At 35.3% G+C, this 21940-nt stretch overlaps 1 protein-coding gene across 4 annotated transcripts in view; it reads left to right on the forward strand.

Annotated features, from left to right (window-relative positions):
* Positions 1-5834: 5834 nt before the first annotated feature.
* Positions 5835-21940, forward strand: part of RUNX2 (RUNX family transcription factor 2) — a 222479-nt gene continuing 206373 nt past the window's right edge. For 2 of the 4 annotated variants that reach the window (XM_086461654.1, XM_086461655.1), the window contains exon 1: positions 6245-6302. In XM_086461654.1, the coding sequence (XP_086317780.1) occupies positions 6245-6302 (58 nt within the window). Of the gene's footprint in view, positions 6048-6182; positions 6303-21940 lie in introns of those variants that run through there. The other 2 variants (XM_086461652.1, XM_086461653.1) reach the window with 2 other exon arrangements.

Consider the following 21940-nt stretch of genomic DNA (forward strand, 5'->3'; position numbering starts at 1 on the left):
TTAAAATCTCTTCTCTAATCTTGACTGAGGTTTGAAAGTAGCAAGTCTGTATTTTTCCAGTGTAAATGTTGTGCAAAAGCTTTGCAAACATAGTTCTAAATCTGCAATTGCCATTACTAAAATAAATGAAAAATCTATAAGCAGCAGTGAAACTGGCATGCAAATAAAAGAACTGTCAAGACATATATTGCCTAAAAATAAGCTTACAATAACTATTTTAAAGACTGTGTGTGGTCTTACCCATATATTTTGGCAAGATGCACTTTCTCCAACCACAGCTAGATTCATCCAAAAGCAGTGGCACTGGAGAGTCTCTGTCTCACCTGTCAAACTTGAAGAACGTTGTTCAGCAGACCACCATGAGTCCATGGATAGGATCCACAGCACTACAGCAGCTGTTCTTGATAAGTGTTCTCTAACTATAGAGGCAAATGCTTCAAAAATGTTCTGTAAGAGGATCACCCTTAATATATGTGCATTTAAAATAAACAGAAACAAAAATGTATCTAGAACACAACTTTCAGGACATGTGTGGCAGAGCAGCATCAGTGACTTCATATATATCTTTGGCTGATATTTGGAAATAATCACAGAAGATTCAAGTCTATTAAATTTACCTTAGAATTTAAGTATATTTATTTACCTCTCACAAATTATTACACTCTTCAAATTGCAGGAAATCGAACAACTAGAATCCTTAAATCTTCATACAATCTGGGAAGATGAACTTTCCTCTTCTCAGTTCCTTTCCCACATATGACATGGAAAATATTTTCACACCAACCTACAAAAAGTGGGAAGGAGAGGCAAACGCTGCTTGGCTACAGTAAAGGTAAGAGTCAGTAAAAATGGGATGAAGCAAGAAAAGCTGCCAGTTTTAAAACTACGTAAGATGATATCTTGATGACCGGAAAAATCTAAGGAAAGAGCTTATCTGAATTCTGTCTATAGCAAATAACTTCAACTGTTATTAAAAAGCATATAATCATTAATTTCCAGAGTGATGTGAATATTTTCTAAAAACAGGTCACTGCTTTTAACTACTGAGATCTGCTCTGGTTTAACTGCTGGTAGCATTGTGTCCTAAAAGCAAGAAAGGCTCTAGAGAGATTACTTTCACTTTTCCCTAGATATATTTAGTGTACTAACTAGCATAGTTAGGATATTATTTTTCTTTGGTTTTGTCAGTAGCATGTTTGAAATAAATTTTATTAAGTGGTAGTGTATGTAACATTGCATTGTGGGTAGCAGTTTCCTGCCTTAACCTAGCCACATCCTCAGCTGTTATATGAGACAAGTTTCCCATATTTTCTGCAAGTTGACTTTAAAAAAAAAAAAAAAGAAAAGAAAAAAGAAAAAAAAACAGACAGAAGAAAATAGCTAGAAGGTCGGGATGATCTTAAACACCACAAATCAACTGTTTAGAATGCGTGCACCTAATCAAAAAGGCTTTTTTCCTCAATTACTGTGCAGTCTACAAGATATGTACTTGAGGAACACAGGAAAAGTAATATTTGTCAGAAAAAAAAATGTCTGAGCAGCAAGAATAATCAAGATGAGACACATTCAACCATTAAGATGTGGCTCCTTATTCAAAGCCTGATCAGGGGCTAGGCTATTTTATGAAGAACACCTTTTCTGTTCTACGAAGAAGTGAGAGAGCTGGCAACTCAAGATGAATAAAAACAATTTATTGCTATGTGCTATTATATGATGACCATTACAGAAGATGACCATCCTTTTAATTTAAATAACAGTTCAGTTTAAGGTTTAATTTGATCTTCAGCAGCCTGATTGCACTGCACAGAAAACAGACATTTTTTTAACACTGGGAATATAACAGCATTTTTTCCTTCTCTGTATGTTTAGTGGTCCCAGGCACTGTCTACTTCAAACCATATCTTATTTAGAAAAAGGTTACAAGGCAGAGAACAGAAAGTCATCACAAAAAGGCATCAGTAAAACTCAGGTGTTCAATGCTACTCCTTGCAGACACCAATAAATAGCATTTTAAAATGGACAGCTAAGTTAACCTTGCTATTACTTTTTTCTTTTAATTAACAGGTAGTTTTAGCTTTTGTTTTAACACAGTCGTATATATGTGACATCAGCACGCTTGAAGCTGTTGCAGAGATGATGGAAATTAGAAGTCTACAAGACACCCAAGCCTGGCAACAAAAGTTTCATAAAATGTGCAAATATTTTAAATCAAACCGTACGTTAAATATATTAGCTAAGAACGATCAGAAAACACAGTACTATCCATCTAAAAATTATAATTACTTCTAAGTTTTTCATAACTGAGCCAAGGAGAGAGGTACCACTCCTTAAAAAAAAAAGGAAAAGAAAATGTTGCTGTAGTGGAAACAGACACGTTAATAACACCTACAATTAATACCTGCATCTGAGGAAACTGCATTAGGATTTTCTGTATTATAAAAATCAGCATCTTGTTACAGTATATATTGTAAAACCTGTAAGTAAGTGCAATTTGACAAGTTTGTCATCATGCTGCTTTAAGCAGAATATTTATATCTCTCCAGTTGTAGCAGAGAAACAAACACTTGAGTACAAACAAACTTTCAGCAGGGTATCTTATTGTTTATACGCTGTACGAATTTTGAGTGGCATAAGGCAAAATGTTTGGGAATAAAGCATGGCTTAAAGGTTTCAAAACACATTTCAACAAAAATGAAAGCAGTAACTGCCTTTTAGTACTGCACTACAATTGACTTTAAATAAGATTTCACTTGTCGTCAAAGATCAAGCTCATAGCTTACCAAAGAAATTCCCGAGCATAATACTTCCTTTGTAAGTGTAATTGTGACTTCAAGCATCCCCTATGGAACACATAAGTTAACTTTGATTTTTGCAGATCTACCTTTTAAAGAAAAGGCTGTCAAGCGTATGTCTGCAATTAAGACACCAGTTCATACAGTGGATTTTCAGGATTCATGCGTCTGCTTCATCAGAAGTGCAAACTCTACTGAAAGAAGCCGCCAGTTGCACAGGTATTAGGTCTGCACAAAGTTTAGCTTTATAATGCCTCTATACTAAAAAACCAGCATTTTTTTCAGTGACAGGTTCGACAAACTACATCTAGATTACTCAGTTAAGTTGTTTTTCTGCTTTTTATAGATTTTGCCTTACTAGATGAAGAATCTCACCGTAGTGGTCTTGATCTTGACATCACAAGTATGTACAGTAAATAAAAAATATCTCATAAAGGTATCACATCAAAACACAGTAACAAAGTTAGAGGATAATTTTGCATACACAAGTGAAAGTAATAAAAAGCCATTCCAGAGAAAGCCTGAGCACAGTATTTCAATGCAATAAATTTTAAAATTCAGACTCCTGTAGGAAGTTTAATATTCTAATATTAAAGAAGATGTGACTACGAACAAATTTGGAGTTTTTAAAAAAAAAAAAAAAAAATTCAAACAACTGCAATCCTATGAATGAAAACAAGTATTTGAGATCGAGACATGAGTTACCTATTATATAAAAATACTGAACTACCTACCATCAAATACAAGTTGATAAATATCTTCAATGCATAATTGTAGTTGAAGAAACATTGTGCTTACAATTAAGAGTTCCACAAATAACGCAGGCAGCAACCTCCAAAAGCTTTTGCTGCATCAGAAGTTGATTAAAACCGTAATGCACACAAACATATTTTGTTTATAAGACAAGATTACCATTCTTTCCATCATTTTTGTACCCTTAACTTTTTTCCATTGATGTTCTTAACCATATTGTGAAAATATAAAGAAATAAAAGCAATCCATCATTTGGAGAATTAAATATCACCCTTACTTTTATATGAGATGGTGATTAGTAGAACACACCTTTTTCATTTTAAGGCAGAATTCTATAAATTCTGCAATACCTAATAACTTTCAAAGTACTGAATTAAGAACAATGCCGTTTACCTTACAATAAATATTATGAAAACAGTATTTTTATGAACAGGGGTTTATGTTGCTTTGATAAATATATAACGAAAATAAAAACACAATCTCTGATTTTTACTGAAAACTCCTTCCCTGTTTTCTCTCCATCCCCGCAGAACAGAGAACCTGCTCCCCACCCACACCTCCAGCTATTCATCTCACATCATTCCTGGCCAATTTCTTACTGGGAAAGCCGAGGACAAAGAGGAAAAAAAAAAAAAAAAGAAAAGGAAGGATGACAGCTTCAAAAAGATACATTTTATTTTACAAATAAAAGCTGAACACTATCTAGAAAATGTTTTACACAATTCTTCTGCTCCCAAAATCATATATGACAAAAAAAAAAAAAAAGAAAAAACTTAAAAATCACTTGGCTAAAGCTCAAAAATACAGTGCATCTGTGATACAATCAGGCTAATAAGAAAAGTTCTAGACATAATGTCCAAAGAGGCAAAAAATAAGATACTTTCTCAAAGATGTTTCCAATTTTGTTCTGAATCTGAGTGAGCAAATCAAGACTACTAATACACACTGTCTGTGCACATTATTCCTTACTACACACAGCATTTTGCAATTTATTTCAAAGCCTCTATTATAAACAAAAAAATACTGCTTTTGTTAACCCACTCCATACTGGTACAGTAAAGGCTTATATTACACAATCAAAGTCAAAGTTACAATATGTTAAGTATATAAAAAATATTATATACACATGCACACATATGATATTAAGTATTTAAATCTTACATATGCATCAAATTTATGTTTCATTTTAAAACTAAGTGTTAACATTAACTGGTGAATAAAGTTATTTATAGTCTCCCAAAAAGTCCAAGACTCTTCTATTTGTCTTAAACACTGAAACTACAATAAGCAATTAATGTAAGCGCAATCAAAACCTCCCAGCTCTCACAGCTCATTCAGTTATGCAACATGTACATTAAATCCTAGCAACACCAGTATTCGAAAGCATCACAGGCTGCAGCACACAAGTTATGATAACCAAATGACATATTTTGCCCCAAATATAAAAGAAACATAATTGCCCTTAATTTGCATTACATAAAACTGCCAAGTAGTTTTGAAGGCACGTAAAGCAAGGCAGACATGATTTAAGATTTGCAAAGGAATCCCCAGACTAACACGTCTGTGACAGCCAATTACAGTAAAAAACACAACCCCAACAAGCAGTCTGCTACTAGACCTTAGGAAAGGTAAAGTTTCTTACAATGAGTTACAGATTCACAAGTATAAGAAGACAAGGAGAAAAAGTAAAACAGAAGGAATCCAGCCACCCAGCAAATATGAAGCAGACCCTAGATCGTGATACAATCCAAAGATGTAAATTATTGTAAATCATCACTGTTGTTCAGAATTTCACACAGCCACTTGTGCCAATTTTGCTCACTTTTCCACAGACACAATAATGAAGTAAGGAGAAAGAAGGGGAGGGGGGGGAAGAGGAAAAAAAAAAAAAAAAAGAAAAGGAGGGGGAGAAGAAGAGTGGGGGGAACCTGAACTGAGAGTACAAATAAAGTTCTGCTGTCCATATGCTTTAACTGTACAGAAGTTTGGGCTCTTACAGCATTTTGTACTCTCTCCAAATCCTCATGAGTCACAAAAATTAAAAAGCTATATCCTTCTGGATGCCAGGAAGGGCCTTACCACGGGCCTTTTGTCAAAATATTAAAAAAAAAAAAAAAAAAGAAAAAAAAAAGAAAAGAGGAAAAAAAAAAAGGAGAGAAAGAAAAAGCCACAGTGTAGGCAGTCCTACTTGGAGTCCTCTGATGTCACAGCCACATGACTCGCTCGCTCCAGTAACAGTGCTTGCAAAAAAAAGGAGTTTTAAAGCTTTTGCTTTTTTGGATTGTGTGAATGCTTCATTCGCCTCACAAACAACCACAGAACCACAAGTGCGGTGCAAACTTTCTCCAGGAGGACAGCAAAGAAGTCTCTGGTTTTTAAATGGTTAATCTCCGCAGGTCACTACCAGCCACTGAGACCAACAGAGTCAGTAAGTGCTCTCTAACCACAGTCTATGCAGTAATAGTAGGTCCTTCAAATATTTGCTCATTCTCTTTTTTTTTTGTTTTGTTTCCTTGCTTTTCACATGTTACCAGTGCTACACAATTTTTTGACAGGGAAAAAACCAACTATAGAGTCTATGCAATCCAGGGACGCTGTAGAACTAAAACAAGGTTTGGCTATGGTTTGTGTTTTCAGTTTGAGGATCCAAGAAGTATTTACACCAGAAGGTGAAAGCTCTGCGTGAACCGAGAGGGACTATGGCATCAAACAGCCTGTTCAGTTCAGTGACACCATGTCAGCAAAACTTCTTTTGGGGTAAGTACTGCAATATTTGAGCTTCTGTTACGCGTTGTCGGGAGTTCTCTTACTTTTAACAAAGCTGGTTACAGTTATCTAAGCAAAAACTTGCTGAATGGGATGTTAGGGTGTTGAAATAGCATACCTGGTTGGGGGGGGGGGGTGGGGGGGAGTCACCGTAAATAACTTCTGCAGTTTTATGAACAAATTTGTTAGCTGACAAGCTGAGCAAAATGAAATCAGTGGCTTAGTCCTTAGTGTTTGACAGCAGGTGTGCTCAGCTGTCACCTGGTCAAGGTGTAGCTACACAAATTTGGAAAAGCCTGATGGGATCCAGCATTAAGCTTAATATTATCTTAGGGGAAAAGGCAAAGTATTTAGTGAGTTAATCAACAACAGCACAGAATATCTAATCAAGAACTCTGGTGTAAAGCTGAACGCTTTTAGACATATTCACCAAGACTGGTTAATGAAAAATATTGTAAGAGACTTAAATTATATGATTTAAGATTGCTTACTCTCTAAACCTGATGAAAATGAGCAGCATGTAGCATATAGCAGCCTATCCTACCCGTAAGTGCCCTATCATTGTTCCAGACATCTTTTTAAGCATATGCATATATATATATATATCATGAAGTTACCAGTGTAAATCTGTAGCTCCCTAGTCTTTTGTAACCCTCTTCTCACAGCAGTGTGTTTGATAGTATATTCATTTGTAAAAGCAAATTCTTCTCATTACACTTATTATGAACAAGGCAAAACATTCATGCATAAAAATATTAAAGTATGAAATAAAAAAATACATGATTTAACATGCTGATGAATTTAAGCTTTAATTGAAAGTGGGATTAAAAAAATCTCTGTAGAAGAGCACTGCCAAATATTTACTTCAATATTCTGAACTGTAAACACAGATTCCTTTAAGAAATCATACATATACACCAAGGTAATTATTTATATGCACTGCATACATACATACCCATAAAAATCATAAATACGCTGTAAAATTGCACCTCTATCACTGCTTACTTTGAAAAGCTTTTTCCTCTCAGATACAGTCTTAAATTAGTCTTAAATCTTAAAAACTGAATATGACTAGAGTAACTTATCTGCAAATAAAATAGTTACTGTAAAGCGTATTGGAAAATGTTGTATTCTAGTTATCCTTGATGAGCAGTAGGAAGTATATTCAAAATTTTTTTCAAAGCATCTTTTACTGACACACATCAGGAAAGCTAACTAAAAACTCTGAAAGATCAAGAAAAAAAATTCTGAAAACTTACAAGATTTTCTTAATGGTGTCCATCATGTTGAAACTATGTTGGGACGGTAGCTAGACCTATTTCTTTTCCTCCCCTGCCCCCTCTTTAAGAAAAACAACAATGCTAGAACCATTTCAGTATATACATCCCGATTAAGTTTGTATTGTAATGAACTGATGGCTGGAGTTCCTTTTACCCCTCCTACTTCACACTTTGGTTCCCAGTTAAGCACACGAATAAGCTGTAAGACCCTGTGCAAGAAAAGACCTGAAGAACAGCTTCTTCCAGGAGGGAGACCAATTTAATTTATGATCTGTAGATACTAGAAGAGATAACACAACCTGTGGCTGGTCATGTAGCTATAATACACCAAACTCTGAGCTGAAATGCTAACGCAGAACCGGTAAGCAGCTTTTCTACTGAAACTGCTGTCTTAATGAAGCACAGCAGAAGCGTAGCCAGACCACATTATCCCAGTGTTTACAACAGGAAATACAGTTTACATGTATAGGGACTTTCTTTTGCTTTTACTTCCAAAAGAGATTAGAAGAAATTTAGTTGGCTAAAATTATGAAAACACGGAGTGCTGACTGCTTAATTCATCTACTTTTGATCATTCCCAAAGCAAGTGAGGAGTACTGTAACGTGGATAATACTTTTCCCCAAACTCGACTAAATAGGGTTGAGTACACAAATTTCACTTTAGACACAAACAATGGATGTAAGAAACTACAAAATCTCACCAACTCCATCAAGATGTAAGCAGTATATCTTAAGCTACAAACAAAACTGAAAAACACACCCCAATAAAAAGGAGGCAGTATATTTTTCAAAGAACAAAAGCCAGAAGATCCAAGTTACTCATGAATTTGCTGTTTGCTACCAGTGGTGCAGAAGGACGTCAGCACGCGCTATCTGTTCTTCCTTTCTGCACTGTCTCTATCTCCTTCTGCTCCCCTCTCCACCTTATTCTTTTCAGGACTGTTGAATTTAATTGTTTCTCTTCAAGAATTAACTGATGAAACATAATGACGAGTAATAATAGGGAAGAAAACCAGCGCTATGACGATTAACTCGCATGGTTGCTAATCTATGCCATTAACCGTCTTTCTGAAAATTCTTATTTCACTTATTTTTATCTACGTGGTTGACTTCATACGAAAGGGAAAACAAGGGCAGCACAGAGGAAGGATCCTTTCCTAATTAATGCAAACACATATATTCCTCTATAATTTAGTACACTTGAATTAAGTAGATACTATGTTCCATATCCAGAGTATTTCTACCTTACGCTAGTTATACACAGGTTTTGACTGCATCATGCTTATGCATACCTTCTCAAGCTTTTAAATGTAAGTGTAGTCATTTCAACCAGCAAAGGATATTATTATATTTATATCCGTATCATTTGAAGAAAAAACATAACCAGAATAAAAACCATGCAAAAAACCAGACAGCATATTTATTAGAAAATTCGGTAAATATTTACAGAAGGCATTTCAGAGAATGAAAGACTTCTGAAATGCCTCCCAGAACAGTTACAATTTAAAAAAAAAAAGTTTTCAAATATGTTCTATGCATCTTCACAGCAGGATTTCACCCAAGAAACAAATCAGATAAAAATTTGGCTAATAATTTAATCAGTTATTTCACATGTAACTTCTGGAAGCTAAGCCAAATAGACAGGCAATCTAAGTTAAAGTCTCCAAGTTAACAATAAAAAATTTACACTGCTTATATTGAAAGACTCCTCAGTATCTTTTCATTTAGTCTTCAAAAAAAAAAAATCAAACCTTTTGTAGATTTCAATTCTCAGCTGTTTTACTGTTTGGTAAGGAATCTTAGGTTTTTATTTTAATTAAGATATTGATAAGAGAGAAACAGATCCTTTTTTGATTATCTATGTATGTATATAAAGCAGAAATTTTCCGAATGTTCCAGCTCTGTTTAACATATTCAAACTACTGTGAATGCCAAGTAAAATCTCAGTAATCACTACCCTTTGCATAAAATACAATTCAAAATACTAGGACTTTAAAAAAATAATACTGGAAACTATTCAAGAATGGCTATCCTCATGTGCATTAAGAAAGCTGCAAGCTTCTCACTACGGCTTTCGGTATGTGAAACCTCTAAACCATGCAGAATTGCACTACACCACTTACAGGACTCAGGCAACAAAATGCACTGATCTGTTTAATTATCTGTCTCAAATGAACTGTTAATAGCCAATATCGTTTATATCAACTTCTCTGATGTAAAATTCGCTAAGATCGAAACGTTCCAGTTTGTTAGAAGAACATCGAAATAACTGATGGTTAAATAAACTGGGGAGAGAAAAAAAAACACCCTAACTCATTAGGGGCACTAAGATTTTATCAAACATACAGGATTAATCTCTATTGAATAGAACCATTCACAAATCAAAACTTACTCCACTTCAATACTTTCATGCAGTGCTAATCAATTACAACCTTTTCTAGTTATTCGAATTCCATGTGCTTTTAATTTTATTCACTGGTGGTCTAAAATATAATATTCAGGCCAAGCTAAGTCATTCTGTGTTGCAACTTTGCTTTTTTTCAATAAATATTCATCTAGAGGTTTTCTTAGAGAGAACTGCTCATATGAAGACTGTGGTAATATTTTTATACTGTACCTCCTTGTTGAAGCAAAAGGTTAGGGGTTACCTAAATACCTCAACTGTATATACAAAAAAAGGAAAAGGTAAGTATTCACATGAAAAATCCAAAGGGACTATATTATTTATTTTTGCATTTCCTATGATTAATGATGCACCAGTGCATACTTGAAAACTGAAGTCAAAATAGGGTAACACCTCAAATTCCTTTACAAACTGTACAAATATCAAACTTCCATGCTGTATTAACTACTCTACCAGAAATATTTAAAGGCTCTGCCACCCCACATTAAGAGCATAACAATAATACTGACATTCCCCTCAAGCAGTGTGATTTCTCGGTCATGGTCAGACTAAAATTCATCTTAAAATTGCACCTTGTACCTTTATTTTTCCTGATTGCTTTTCAGAACACGGTTGTACTTTTTCTGAATAACAAGAAGCTCAGAGCAGTCTTAAGTAAATAATGAACATGTAATACTGTACCCATTTAAGTAAAAAGGGAAAAATAAAGCAGTAAATTCTTGCGAGAGATGCCACCTATGCAGCGCAGACAGTTCAAAAGAGCAAACAGAAGCTCGGTGGTAACTGTGTGTAAGGACGTGGCACACCTTGTGGCACACACCCATCAATGGGCAGCATTAATAACAACTAGGAGTACTTTCTAAAACTGTGAGTTAACATAAGAAGCTGAAAATACAAACAAAATCTGGCATTCTTCTACGCACAAGTCCAGCACACTCCAGTGGAAACTAAAGCAGAGAGGGAAGGGAGGAATTATCCTGGGCTTGCCAGGCTGCAAAGGTGCTGAGCACCCGCATTTCTACTGCCTGATTACTACAGGAGCCAACAGCAGCTGCCAGTGCTGGGTACCTCTTCAAAATCAGACCGTGTGTATGTTTTACTTGATGTACCTAGTAAAAATCAACATTGTGTGTTGCAGGTGATGGAGCTGGTTCTGAAAACTCATTAAATACACTCCATTAATAAGAATTACAATAAATTGCCATGTTTAATATGCCCTAGAGTATATAATATTTTAATTAAGGCAGCCTCAAGATAAATAGTGAGTTTAAGATGGTAAAACCTGAAGCATTTTAAGGTCTTAACTTCAGCACTGAGAGAATCAAAGTTTCATACAACCGGTTAAGAAACTGCAACACGAAAACATTGAACTGTCATTTTAAATTTAAAAAAATTAATTTGTCTAAATGGAATAAACACAACATTTATTCTGATAAGTGTACTCAGAAATAAATTAGTAACTTGTGCACTATTTCAAAGAGATTTTCCTTGTAAATTTTGCCAGACTTAAGAATTAACCACAGATTTTCATCCGGAGACAGCAGACACCCACAAAATGCAGAAAACATCTACCTCCTCCACCACAGAACCCCCACAAAAACCTACTGTTATTGACAAAATTAATTTTTGCTTACATTATATACAGTCGCTTTAATATCTATTGTACACATTAATTTCAAACTGCCCTCTAAAGTCTTGCGGGGAACAGACTAAGGAGGTCTATCTTCTGCTCTCAGGTGTTTTTGTTTTTAAGTTAATAAAGCTTAAATCTAAGAGCACGTTTCCTTACATAAACATGCTCTCCTCTACAAATAAATATAAGACCTGCCACTTAACGTCCTGAAAAGCACACCCTAAAGAGATTATTTTAAAGATGAGCACAAAGACAAAATAAACTCCCGTTACTATATCATAAAACAGTTTAGCACTTCCAATAAAAAAATCCATTATTCATGCATCTGTTTCCTGTATATAGTTTTTATTCTGCTTGTTACCATACTGGGTACTGTTCTAGCCTTCCTCATGTAGCTGTAAGTTTCCTATTTCATGTATGAACTTGCCCCAGGAGGGAAAAAACCCATAGGTTTTCTACTGGCTCACTTTAACTGCTGAAGTCATTTTAATCAAAGCAATTATTCTGTGCAACCTACTCCTTATTAAACATTTTTATTTATAAAAATTACTTTTAGCATAGCAAAAGATTAAAGGGAAAAAGGCTACATTTGCCTTTAAATACAGATGGTGCTTTAAAAAGTAAGGGATTTTTGTATCATACTTAGTATATTCTTCACAGTTTCCTTAAAGAATATTTTTTCATCTCTAATAAAACAACCCTTATTTTTACAGCAAAGGCTAAAACCAGTTTCTTCTGCTGTCTGTCTCTTAAAAATGCCATATTCATTAAGGTCAGGCAGTTCTGGAATTAACAATAGTTTTAAGTTTTAATATGTTATAGCTAAAAACCCCATGGCAAAAAATATTTTGGCAGGAATTCACTCAAATATTTCTATATTTCTGATAGACACTAGCTTATTTCACGTATTATATTTCATCAGAATTGCTCACATTTTATAATGACTCCAAATTTATTATCATTCATTTTCTTGAATAAGGCAAGTCAAAAGCTAATGACCTTACATACATTTATTTTCCCCAGAATTTATTTGAACCGTAAGTGTGCCAAACCATTGTTTACTTATCCCTCATGGTCAGATATCTTACATCTAAATCCACTCTGTGGTTTACTAAAACAGAAAGACAGAGACACTGCCAGTTACATAATACCTTATTGTTCCGAGGAAAAGCACCCAGCCTTGATCACGATGCAAATTAACTACAGCACTAATAAGATGTGTCTGCCTCTATATGCACGTATACGGATATACACCAAGGACCACGTGCTGGGTGCAGTTCTTCTGAGAGTGGAGCTGGGGTAACAAATCAGAGCAGGGTGACATGGCAAACCCTTATTAATTGTTGGAATTAATTTCTCCATTTCTCCAAACGTATTTAATATGTAAGCAAAGGAGAGGCTTGGGGTTTTGGTGCCTTTTTTTTTTTTTTTAAAGGAAAAACAATATAAGCAAATAATTATGCCTAAGTACACTCACTTCCAGACAGTGTTAGTAGCCTCAAATATCTGTAATTCATCTAAACACAAATCAGAAAAGTCAGAGTTAAAAAAGCATGATATTTTAATGTATCCATGTGTGGTATTAGAACAGGGTATTCTTTCTTTTAAGAAATGTTAATGAGCTGTGTATGTGCAAACACGCACGTGTATACAGTTCAAACCTCTAATTCCTACTAATCCATACTTCCAGAATTTTGAAATTCTTCAAGTAAAAAAAACAACGCCAGTAATAGTGTAAATTTAGAAAACGTCTCCATTGGTACAGTCTTTTCTAGCCTAACACTGAAGGTCTAAAAGAGCATGTGCCACCACATTCCGATTTGCCAGCAGGACAAATACCCAGAGAACACTTACAACTCCACGTCTCCCTACTTACTCTGCTAATACGCAAGGCAGGAACTTGCAGCAAGAGTCTTGTCTTAATACTTGTGAAGAAGAATGTCTGTCAATGCTATGATAGTGTTCTACATAAATTGTAAGCACTCGTGCTAGTAGTGAAATAATAGATGGCAGAAATACTTATTTTAGAATACTTGGCAATATTTCTGAGGAAAAAGATGTTTGCATGGTATCTTCTTGCTTCTTCCCATAGTCCCATGAACTGAGAAACTGCTTTTGTAGACATTAGACCAGCCAATCTCAACTCACCTCAGCTTTAAAGTGAAACCATAAGTTTTTACCAAAGTAGTCTTATTTGTAGCTCAGCTTCTGTTTTTGACACAGTGCAATATATTTCTTCTGAAAGTGATCAAAAAAGGTATTTATGTTGAAAGAATTCTGATGTGAAATGCAGACTTGTTCTGCCAAGAATTGATATTACTTCACAACATTATTTTTATATTAACACTGTAATATATCAGTAACTTACTATAAACACCAACCTTCGTGTAGAATCAGCAAGAGTAATTTCATACAGATTAAATAGGGTTCAACAGAACTTAAAAGGCTTTTTAAGACATGACCAACCAACAAAACTAGTTCTGAAGACCGTGTCCGACTTTGCTATTTCAGGTTGTCATGTCTCACAAAGCCTTCCAGGTGAGCCCTAACACTGAACTGCTACAGTATCTGTGCCCTTGCTGCATTTTCTGTATAAATTCCATGAGCAACTGCTTTTATTGGAATGCACCATCTATTCAACTGAGAATCCCCCACCTTTAAAAAGAAAACTTTTAGGCAGGGGGGGAAGTGTCACGTTTGCTCTTTAACACTGAAGGGACACATATGGTCTAGCTTAGTGACTGTTAAGAACTGTTTGATGAATTAATGCTACTAGCTATTGTATAATACTCAAGCACAGGAGCAGCTCTGTAATAGAGTACTTCAAGCCTGCAGCATATTTACTTCCCAACACAATCTGCAAAACTTGTTTCCTCTAAGTAAAGACCACCAGTACAAATTCACATTAAGAGAGTTCATCAGCTGCGTTTTTCCAATCAGTGGTATCGAAGTTTCACTCCGCTGTGTTTGGTTATTTGTGGAATAACCAAGCCATAACAATGAATGGTTTATTTAAAACTGACAGGACCAGAAAGCAGCAACTATTTACTTAGGCAGCGTACCTTAGTATATACCAGTAAAAATGTTCTCTTTTCCCAAAAGGATTTTCTGCATAAAGGGCATTCACTTCGCTTCCTTCCCACCCCTCTTACATCCAACCCTGTACATTCAAAACTAAGTGCTATATTTTTCTTGCTATTCAGTATATTTTTATTTCCCCCTTTCTGATTAAAAGGCATAAACAGAAACACTAAAACAAATTCAGAGGGCACTCTTTAATACTGACATTTTATTAAAGAAACCAACATTCAGAAGAAGTCCAGTCATTTGTGAATAATAAAATAACACCACCTAGGTAGCAAAAAAAAAAAAAAGTTCAGCATCAAATGGGAAGAAACATATCTCCCACAGCACAAATCCTTTTCAAACTGCAGCAAGAACAGTTTCATGGTAATGCAACACTGTGTATTGCATATGCAAACACTAGAACAACTTTTAATGTTACAGTATTTCAGGAAGAGGACCTAAAATCATGCTCTGCTATTCTGTACAGCAATTAATTCAGACACAACCTCGCAAAAATTTGGGGTTCTAAGCTCGCTGAAGTAACATTTTAATATTACCTTTCGAAGCTAAAGCAAAAATCTTAATTACAGCCAAGCCACCTAAATGTTTATTAATACATCTTAAAATAAACGGAGACTTGAGCTTGTCCAGATAGAAAGATATATTACTGTAACTCTCATTAGCTACAAAACAAAGTCTTGAAAGAGTATAATTTTATTACTTCGAATTATATTATTACTTTACTAACTAATTTCAAGGCACATGTGTAGTGCACATGTGTAAAATCTACTTGCTGGAGCCAGCTTACATATACACACACACGAGTTGGAATGTTCCAATTCTGATCAAAGATGTATGTAGCCGGATGTGCGGTTAATTCACTGATCAAATTTTCACAACTGAAAAACATCTTGAAACATACAGTTGTAGTTAGCAGTAGTGTGTGCTTTTTACTTTATCGTTAGAATTACTCTTCATGATTTTACATTTTAGGACATATCTTAAAAATAATAGAAACTCTTACTCACACTTTAAAAAAAAAAAAAGGAAGAAACAAAGAAAAAGGTAAAAAGGCACTGGTTTTCGGCACTGGTTTTCAGTTCCAGCATTCTTAAAGGGCACAGTAAGACTGAGTGAAGTAAATTTAAAATAGCCATACAATCTGAACCCTAATCTTAGTGACATGTTCTTATAGTAAGCTTGTGCTCCATAAAACCTATATAAAAATGCCAGAGGCGTAGATGCACAGCACATGCACGCAATGTAAGACACAAATCTACCCTGTAACAATAATATACAGTAGCTCCCCAATGCACATAAAAGATTTTAAAATGCACTAAATCTATAAAAATAGTCCACTGTCAGACTTCAACACTGTCTACTGAATCAACCAGATGTACTGAATAAACACTACTTAATGGCTACTAAATTTTATCAGCTTTGTATAAAGTTAGAAGAATTTGAACTAACCATTGTTTGAAGTCTTCCACTATCACATTTAATAATCTTACTTGCTTACTGAACTGGCTAGATATAGTAAATATACATGATATAATGGCTATTCTACTTGATCAGATATGCATAAAATAAGAATAAACTAAACAAATTAATAAAGATACCGAGATGGGCAACAGTATTACTAGTCTCAACACTGATTTAAAAGATGTCTCTCTTTTTTCTTCTTTACATACCTGGTTGTTATCAATTACTGATGTGTCTTCACCCCTTCTTGTTGCAAAACTTCCTTTAAAACTTACGGCATACACAGCACAAATTTTGAGACCAATATACATAAAAATGCACTTTTTTTTCAGTAGCCCAGAAAATCTGAAGGTTTTTTTAGGCTGACGATATCTTCACATAGAAACACAGAACGTCTGCAGACAGTAAGAAGCCTTTAGTAAGCCTTTTTGCTGCACCATAATAATCTGATCCAGAAATTCAAGGGTACCTTAAACAACGGGCTACCTGTTCTAGCCATGCTTAGGAATGTGGCCAAATCATTTTTATTGATTTAACCTTTATAGGAATGCTACATATCCTCAGAGCAAAACATTTCTAATGCATTTATAATATGATATACCTCTGAGAAGTTATGGAAAAAAAAAAAATCTCATGACAGATAGGCTAGACCCCTCCACTATTATGTTTTTTTTCTGATTTAGTGATCAATAGGCATTCGAGTGTCAGAATATTTTCTGAGTTCATATGTATCTGTATTCATAGGATGAAGTCAGAAACTGTAACACAGCAGACAAGACTAATATCTGACCTGTCTTTGTTTAAGGAATAAGAACTGGTGAGCTGATAGCCAAGACTCTAAATACTCCTTTCATTCTAGAGTTACACATCAATCATGTTACCTGCAAACATATCAGGTTAAAACTTCCAGAATTTACAGTCCTTTTTGAATAAACTGAGCAGCATGCTAGTTATGTTCAGAGAGCTTACAGAAGGTGGTTTGTATCTCACCAGAATTCTTAAAGAAGTACTTCTCAAATTCCCTCTTCATCAGAAATCTATTTCGTATGTATTTCAAATCAGTATTTCTTGATGTCAGATTCATATTCCATTATTTTGAAGCTCAGGTTTAAAAAATAGTGTATTTCAGTATTTGTTGCTCCTTGGAATGTTACAAACCACACTTGAGCATTACCAGCAGCCACTTGTTTTTCAGAAAGCAAACTGTTCCAAGTTGCTCATTATGGTAAACTTCTTACAGTGTAAAGCAGCAGTGAACACAGTGACTAAAGAGTTAGTCAAACAAAAGCAAATATATTTATGTTATGAATTACTTTGTATTTCTCATCAAGAAAAGCAGGGGACGGGAGAGGTGTTTGGGGTTTAAAAAAAACCAAACACAAACAAACATAAATGGAGAAAACCTGGTAATGAAAATTATTCTTACTCCTAATAGCTACTAGCATGAAATTCTAGTATGTTACTCTTGACAACAGAAAGAAGTGTAGCCAGGCAGTTTAAGTGGGATATACACTGTAATACAGATCACCTATTTTAGTATGATTTATATCTACATTTTTTCTGAATACAACGTCTAGAAACCACTGATATTCAAGTCTCTCTCACCTACAAAGAAATAGGGGGTAATCCTACAAAGAAAGAAAAATATTAAAACAATTCATTAGTGAGCCAATTGCCTCTCTACACATAAGGTAGACAAGTCAGTACATCAAAGCAATGAATTGCAATCAGAACGAACGGCACATCAAAAAATATGTATCTGCAAATTCTCAGATTTTTTTTTTTCTTTTTTCAATACGAGCTTGGCTTGTCTTTCAGAAAATACATCACTATTTTTGTTTCTTTTTCCACTTTTTCTAAGAAATATTCAAAGATGAATCTATGCCCAAATATACAACATCCACACAAAATATCCCTTGATACGAGCCTTACGCTTTGCTAAAACAGATGAAACTATGACCTTAATGTGACATGCACCAGTGATGTTTCTAAGGAGAGCCTGGTTCTACCCTCAATTCGTGCTGCACATCAAGGATCCGACCCAATAAGTGCTTGCAGTTTGCTTTGTACTGCAGTAGATTGAGAGCATTCAGTCAGTTACCGCATGCAAGTCAGGGACAATATCCATGAATAAATAACTAGTAACTCCAAACAAGATCCTAGAAAGATCACTGAAGCACATCAGATCATACTTACTTAATTTCAACTTCAATACTTTTAGAATAAAAGTTAATGGAGCAAGAGGAAAACGAAATCTAGAGATTTTAGGAAAAAAAAATACTTTGGATGATACACATTTGAAAATCTTTGTAATGCACTGCCTGGTGCTGAGAGCTGTATCTCTCTTCCACTGTTACATTACAGAACAGGACTTCTGTTGTCACTCTATTACAGTGCACCTTAAGGAAGGACCTAGGCGACACTGAAAAGTAGTGGAGCATGTTAGAAATGCAAATTTTTACAGACAGTGATGATGGAAAAAGGCCTAGTTTAAATGCAGTTAGACTAATAAAACTACTTATAGTAGCACATGGGTTTTTTGTACAACATAGATACATTTGTACAAGGGGATTTATTAGCATAGTTATCCTGACAAACAGTAACATCTTTTGATGCTACAGAAAAGCTGCTCTGTGCTGGCGTGTGAGAAAGGTCAGATGGTGGAAAACTAACACGCTCCCAACCTGTAAACTCTTTCCTTTCCTGACTACTAACAAATGACCTAGCAGGGGAGATCCACAGCCTTTCCAAGAACTCACGTAGGGAACCTTTCGCTCTGTTCTGCTGGAACAGAACGTGTGTACGTTCACCTTCAAGAGCCTCCGTGGCAGCTCTCTAAGTCTGTCTACACAGGTTTGCCACAGAAAAATTGCCTCCAGATTTTCAGTTCATAAAGGTTATATATATATATATATATATATGTATGGATATATGTGTATGCATATATGTCTTTAAAAAGCAACACACTTGACTACTCAAATCTGCATACTGTTCGAAGAGCAACTGTGATACTTCAGGAACGCTAAGACTTGATTTCAGTGTTTTGAATAAGGGAAAACAAAGGAAGGAGACAGCAAACTCTGGGAATGTATTTTGCAAGGCTGTTTTATAGGGACTCAAGCAGGAAAACCATACAGACAAGGAAAAGGTATCCTTCTGCTGCAACTGGTATTATACAAGAAAGAGAGGAGCACCAAAAAATCCTTGTCCTTGTTGACATACACAGAGGCTTAGGGCAATGGGACCATTAACGGTCAGGCAACGCACACATTTTGGCAACATATAATTTGAGTAACACAGCCTGTTTTCAGGGCAATTACGATAATTCTTCTACATTTCCCAGTGGATTAGTTTTTTGGTTTAATGATTCTCCCCACCTTTTCTCATGGTGAAAGTAGTAGGAGAATGCCGTTTCACAGCCAAATATCTTGACTCTGGCAAACTTCTTTCAGCACTTCACTACCCACCTCTCATACTTCTGACCTTCTCAGTCTCAGGTCTTGAAAGCAAGGACTACAGCTCTGGATCCATTTTCAAATGCCAATTCTTGGCCATTGGTCTTCTCTTTCAAAAGTGTTTCTAAGAGTCTTCACAGTTGTCTACTATCCTGCTATCTCCTCTATTTTCTGATAGAACAGGGCACAGCTCCCACTAGAAGCTGATTCCAAACTTACTTGTATGTATTATGATCATAAATCATATTCTTCTGCTTTCAAAATTGGCAAAAAGAATATGACCACCTGACTAAAAGTTTTCCAACTCTCTTATTTTCACATGGTATTCCTTTATAGAGGTCCTGATCCCATGTAGAAGTTAGAGCCACCTGTAAATTCTAGACATCTCACAAAAACAAAACAAAACACCACAACCCAACAGACAACTGTATTCTTCATTTCTTTAGCAGGAATTTTGAACATTATGTTTTTGTTATACATTTGTTCCGTGCCTACCATAATAAAAATACTGACCCACAGGTACAATCGTTATATGAAACCATAACTCAGTAACAATAGAGGAACTTTTATAAACAGCATCATCAGTTCAGCCTTGCTGAGCACCTGTTTGTTTTAGCCCAAAGTAAGGTTAACTTACTTTGATGTATATTTGAGAAGTCTGTTCTAAAAAGAAAACTTTAAAAAGGCATACTGATGACTCACATTGGTAATTTTGGTTCTTGGTGGAAAAATGCTTAGCAAATATTGTCAGCAAAATGCTTCCATTTTCTTTGTGTAAGCATATTTTCAACCTGAAAACAGCAATGCTAACAATTGTGCTGTCACCAAATATAGCTGTTCCCTACTTTGGGTAGGATCCTGAAAGTATTTTCAGCTAGAAAACTGGTTTTGGCTGCAACTAAATGCTCAAAAAAATTCAAAGCATTTAAAAACCTCACTGACTGACTTGGTTGTGTCAACAGCACCGTACAGGATTCTGATTAAAGAGAGTTGATTATTGCATTCTTTCTCAGCCAGTTTCCTAAAAGCACAGTTTACACAGTATATGAAGTATGGTCCTGCATCTGGTCCTCACACACCAATACTGTTCACTAGAACCACTATCACACCTGAGACTCTGAACAAACTGAAATAGTCAACCCATAAACACTTGCCGAGTAGCAAGGTGAAGTGACAACCAAAATGGATTAATTAAGAATAAATAGTTACATATCAACCTAACTGATTAATTTTAGAGAAAAACGGACCTTATCAGTAAATTATAAGCAGGAGAATCAAAGCAGCTTGGCTTCAGGGAAAAAAAAAAAATATCGATGCTGCCTACCTATTAACCAAAGGAACTTTTAAACTCAGAAGAGAGTAAGTGTTGCAGCACAGGGTGTTGCCAACTGTAGTTGATAACAACAACTCCCTATAAAAACAGAAGATATTTTAAGAATCCCAGAGACGTGTTATGCTCAGTTTTGTTTAGATTAATATATTCAGCCTAGATGAAAGAACAGGAACCGCATTTATCACAATTTACTCTAACATCAAGCTGGAGGATGCTCAATCATTTGAAGAGAACATGATAGTCTCGATCAATTAGAGAAAGGCTAAAACCAACAGGATTAAATAGACAAGTGTGAAAATGCAGACTTCAAGAATCAGCTGTTTAAAGATGAATAATTTTCTCAAGAATGGTAACTAAGAAGAAAAACTTTACATGAAAAAGGGTCACAAAGTAAACTGGTGGCAGGTGTTGAACTCATTCTCGCAGGTGCTCTCCGGCCTGACATGCAGTAAAAGCAGGAGATGGCTTCTGCATTTCTCTGATGAGAAGAGCTTGACAAGAAAACTTTCTTTTTTCACATTTCCCCCCCCTGCTCCTTTTGGACACCACTTTTCAAGAGAGGAGGAGGGGGAGGGAATCCCAAAACACTGGTGGAAAGTTAAGATGTTAATAACAGTTTTAGAAACCATGATAAATGTGAAAAGGTTAAAGGAAGCGGGTTAGTCACTATAAAGTGAATGGTGAACAACTTTGCCTTGGTCTCGTGGTGAGAGACAAAAAGAAAATCAGAAGCAAAGGAGCTGTAAGGACATTTTAAACAATTCAGTATTCCATGGCTAGGTTGCAACTGTGCCACATATGCCACAATAGGACTTGCCAGCTTGGATTTTCAGGGCCTTTTAGGTCTGCAAGCCTACCTACACAGCTTCTAAAGCCTGTTTGTTTCTTGAGAAATTCACTCATTCACTTTTTAAACAATTAGAAAGTTGATGAAATACATCCTCCACAGACAACCTATTTTCACATCATATCCAGT

This window comes from Leptosomus discolor, chromosome 2, assembly GCF_034619465.1.
Source record: "Leptosomus discolor isolate bLepDis1 chromosome 2, bLepDis1.hap2, whole genome shotgun sequence".
Classification (NCBI taxonomy): Eukaryota; Metazoa; Chordata; class Aves; order Leptosomiformes; family Leptosomidae; genus Leptosomus; species Leptosomus discolor.